This window comes from Callionymus lyra, chromosome 3, assembly GCF_982586985.1.
Source record: "Callionymus lyra chromosome 3, fCalLyr1.hap1.1, whole genome shotgun sequence".
Lineage (NCBI taxonomy): Eukaryota > Metazoa > Chordata > Actinopteri > Syngnathiformes > Callionymidae > Callionymus > Callionymus lyra.
The window spans coordinates 11,846,019-11,850,476 of NC_141820.1; the positions used below are offsets into that span (position 1 = coordinate 11,846,019).

The following is a 4,458-nucleotide window of genomic DNA, read 5'->3' on the forward strand; positions in this document are numbered from 1 at the left end:
TTATTTTTATTTTTTATTATTGTAATTAAGCCATAGACAAAGAAAAAAAAAATTGAAAATTTTCAATCTTTGAAATTTTACCTTTTTAAAAAAAGAGTTCATTTTAAATAATGATTAACTTAAAATATTTCGACAAACTTGTTAAATTAAACCAATTGTTTCAGATCTTGCCAAGTTTCTTCTTGTGCATGTGCCCACACCATACCATGGGAGCTACTTATAAAAAATATCCAGTAAAAAGTTTTACGCAACATGTACCTTCATAACCACAAAATACTTACAGTAGATCAATATAATAAAGTGCAACATTAGGTCATTATGGGAAATAAGACATTAAACCAAGTCAGGCTGAATGTAAAAATGTTAAAAGCCACATTTAAGTTAAAGAAAGCTGTGGTTGAGAAAACTAAGATTGTTTCCATCAAAGTTAGGTGCTAGCACCAACTATATAAACCGTTACCAGTTTCCAAAAACATGCAAGTTTTCTTGGTCTTTGCATTTAACCTTGTAGTGCAGGGACCAGGAGTGCTCGTGCAAACTCTATCAATGTAAGATCTGTAGTGTAGCGTTAGTTTTAACATTCAAATCAATACTGTGGACTTCAGAACAAATACCCTTATCTAGAGTGTCCACCTGTGACACCTCTTGTAATACACAATAAAATAAAACAAGATAAAGATGTTAGTTTCAGATTTTATTAAATGATATTTTCCATGAGATACACTTTCAACCTTAGATCTTAATTTCTTCTTGGACTGGAGCATGGTGTACTACCTCTGGTGAATAACTCAAGTGGGAGTAAAGCTCCAACTCACGCTTGTAGTCATTTCTAGACTGGACAATGTAGGATGATGGCAAGAGTGGTGAGGTCTCAGTGCCAGTTTCCAGTGGTTCCTGGTGGGGAAAGATTGGGTGCTGGGGAGCTTGCTGTTGGGGCAGTTGTGCTTGCTGCTGGGGCAGTGGTTTCTGCACTTGCTGCTGAGATGGAAGGTACACTTGTTGCTGTTGCCACTGGGGTGCAGTTTGCTGTTGGGGCAGTTGTGCTTGGTGCTGGGGAAATGGTTTCAGCACTTGCTGCGGTGGTGCAGCTTGCTCTTGGGGCAGTGGTTTCTGCACTTGCTGCTGTGGTGCAGCTTGATGTTGGGGCAGTTGTGCTTGCTGCTGGGGAAGTGGTTTCAGCACTTGTTGCTGCAGTGGTGGTGCAGCTTGCTGTTGGGGCAGTTGTGCTTGCTGCTGGGGAAGTGGTTTCAGCACTTGCTGCTGCGGTGGTGCAGCTTGTTGTTGGGGCAGTTGTGCTTGCTGCTGGGGAAGTGGTTTCTGTACTTGCTGCTGAGATGGAAGGTACACTTGTTGCTGTTGCCACTGTGGTGCAGCTTGATGTTGGGGCAGTTGCGCTAGCTGCTGGGGATGTGGTTTGAGCACTTGCTGCTGGGGGGGTGCAGCTTGCTGTTGTGGCAGTTGTGCTTGCTGCTGGGGAAGTGGTTTCAGCACTTGCTGCTGCGGTGGTGCAGCTTGCTGTTGGGGCAGTTGTGCTTGCTGCTGAGATGGAAGGTACACTTGTTGCTGTTGCCACTGGGGTGCAGCTTGCTGTTGGGGCAGTTGTGCTTGCTGCTGGGGAAGTGGTTTCAGCACATGCTGCTGCGGTGGTGCAGCTTGCTGTTGGGGCAGTTGTGCTTGCTGCTGGGGAAGTGGTTTCAGCACATGCTGCTGTGGTGCAGCTTGCTGTTGGGGCAGTTGTGCTTGCTGCTGGGGAAGTGGTTTCAGCACTTGCTGCTGCGGTGGTGCAGCTTGCTGTTGGGGCAGTTGTGCTTGCTGCTGGGGAAGTGGTTTCAGCACATGCTGCTGCGGTGGTGCAGCTTGCTGTTGGGGCAGTTGTGCTTGCTGCTGGGGAAGTGGTTTCAGCACATGTTGCTGTGGTGCAGCTTGCTGTTGGGGAAGTGGTTTCAGCACTTGCTGCGGCGGTGCAGCTTGATGTTGGGGCAGTTGTGCTTGCTGCTGAGATGGAAGGTACACTTGTTGCTGTTGCCACTGGGGTGCAGGTTGCTGTTGGGGCAGTTGTGCTTGCTGCTGGGGATGTGGTTTCAGCACTTGCTGCTGCGGTGGTGCAGGTTGCTGTTGGTACAGTTGTGCTTGCTGCTGGGGATGTGGTTTCAGCACTTGCTGCTGCGGTGGTGCAGGTTGCTGTTGGTACAGTTGTGCTTGCTGCTGGGGATGTGGTTTCAGCACTTGCTGCTGCGGTGGTGCAGGTTGCTGTTGGTACAGTTGTGCTTGCTGCTGGGGATGTGGTTTCAGCACTTGCTGCTGCGGTGGTGCAGGTTGCTGTTGGTACAGTTGTGCTTGCTGCTGGGGATGTGGTTTCAGCACTTGCTGCTGCGGTGGTGCAGGTTGCTGTTGGTACAGTTGTGCTTGCTGCTGGGGATGTGGTTTCAGCACTTGCTGCTGCGGTGGTGCAGGTTGCTGTTGGTACAGTTGTGCTTGCTGCTGGGGATGTGGTTTCAGCACTTGCTGCTGCGGTGGTGCAGGTTGCTGTTGGTACAGTTGTGCTTGCTGCTGGGGATGTGGTTTCAGTACTTGCTGCTGCGGTGGTGCAGGTTGCTGTTGGTACAGTTGTGCTTGCTGCTGGGGATGTGGTTTCAGCACTTGCTGCTGCGGTGGTGCAGGTTGCTGTTGGTACAGTTGTGCTTGCTGCTGGGGATGTGGTTTCAGCACTTGCTGCTGTGGTGGTGCAGCTTGATGTTGGGGCAGTTGTGCTTGCTGCTGAGATGGAAGGTACAATTGCTGCTGCGGCTGCACCTGGTCTTGCTGCAGTAGGGCTTGGTGCTGGGGTAGCGGGGCAGTCGCTTGTTGATTTCTTTGCTGCTGGGGTAGTTGATACACTTGCTGCGCCAACTGATACCAGTAAGGGCTATAGCCATCAGAAGGGACTTGGCCCACAGGGCTTGACTGTGAGGTCCGATACTGAGGGTTGGCTGATCTGGGGGATAATCCAATTTTAACAGGATCGCTTTTATCTAAGAGAACAATGTTTGAGAAAATATTCTTTTAACACCAATGTGACTTTAAACTCACCAACTGGAGTCACTGGAAAACAGATACTCGATCCAAAAAGCAGACACAGCCAAATAATCCTGAAAAGTAGTCACAACATTAAGTTTAGACACAGAATGACAAATCACTATAGCTTGGACAATCCATGTATTATTCTGCTCTAGGCTTGTCTCCTCCAAGCGGAGGTCAATGAGCAAATTCACAATAGAATGGTAAACCAAATGAACAAATAAAAGGGGATTTAAGTCACAAATGGTAAAAGTATACAAGACATTTCAGCGATTTGAACACTGCCCGATAGAACCATTTACTGTTCATACAATTTAAAGTTAAAACAAAGAGGGAAGTGTAGCAAGATTAAAAGTCTAGTTGTAATTTTAATAATCACAACAATAAGATTACAATTTGAAGAATTTTCTTAACCGTACAAGTATATAAATGTTCTGCAGTCAGACATATCATTGTGGCTCAAATAAAAGCATAAGAACAACAAAATGTACAACAAACAAGTTCCACTAACCTGACTCCATGCATGCCCTCCATGATGCTTCAAAAAAAAGAGTCAGATAACTCAGGAGACCCTTCTCATTGAATTTTATTCTGGCATCTGCAATCACAGCAATTGGGAACACCTGCCACATCCACACACACACACACACACACACACAAGGGCACGCACACACATACACACACCTGATACAAACTAGAAGTATGGGAACTGTTTAACAACAAAACAGTATATATATATTTTTTTTATATAACAATCATATCGGCTTTTTTTTAATCTTCCTCCACGTAATCAGAGAGATATTTTAAATAATTTAGAACACTTTTTTATCTGCTGCTGCACAAAAGGTCACACACACACACACATACACACAACTACAACAGGTCAGTCTGCACTTTGTGTAGCAAAGACAAACAAACGTGTGTTGCGGCTGGTTTGCTCCTGAGCTTTCTTTCTGAGAATGTCTACTTCGTTTTAATATTTTCAGGTCTTGGTGGAGTGAAAGAATTTTGGTCTTTTCGTTGTGTATGAAAACAGTAAAATGTGTTGTTGTTTTTTTTTTTAAACCATTTTGTGTTGCCTTGTCAATGACTTAAATACTGGTTATTAATCATCTAACTTCTCTTTTTTAAGTATTTGTTAATTTCTACTGAATGATCAACCAGCGCTTATCACTCTATAGCAAATATTGGGCGACACAAGGTTCTCTGACACCATCAATGCAACCCACATGAGGTTAAAATAATACCATGAAATTGACCATTTAGAGTCGTTTCCAATGGAGATCACTTTACTTTTTAAGATGTTTGTTTGGAGAACTTTTTAACTTCTCTTTTCTTCCTTTTATAGAATAGAATAGAATAGAAAAGCTTTATTCATCCCCAGAGGGGAAACACACTTTC

At 44.8% G+C, this 4,458-nt stretch overlaps 1 protein-coding gene across 1 annotated transcript; it reads right to left on the reverse strand.

Moving 5' to 3' along the window:
* Positions 1-732: 732 nt before the first annotated feature.
* On the reverse strand, positions 733-3,591 carry LOC148083273 (uncharacterized). The gene is made up of 2 exons (XM_087785950.1): positions 3,569-3,591; positions 733-2,974 (listed from the first exon to the last, which is right to left on the reverse strand). Exons 1-2 carry the CDS (start codon positions 3,589-3,591, stop codon positions 733-735), a joined length of 2,265 nt encoding a protein of 754 aa, XP_087642076.1.
* Between the last annotated feature and the right edge of the window lie 867 nt (positions 3,592-4,458).

Excerpts from the sequence above, each read along its gene's own strand:
- LOC148083273 (XM_087785950.1), bottom strand. The coding sequence starts at position 3,591 with ATGGAGGGCATGCATGGAGTCAG. Across the intron at positions 2,975-3,568 it reads GAGGGCATGCATGGAGTCAG|ATCAGCCAACCCTCAGTATC; the intron begins GTTAGTGGAACT and ends ATTATCCCCCAG.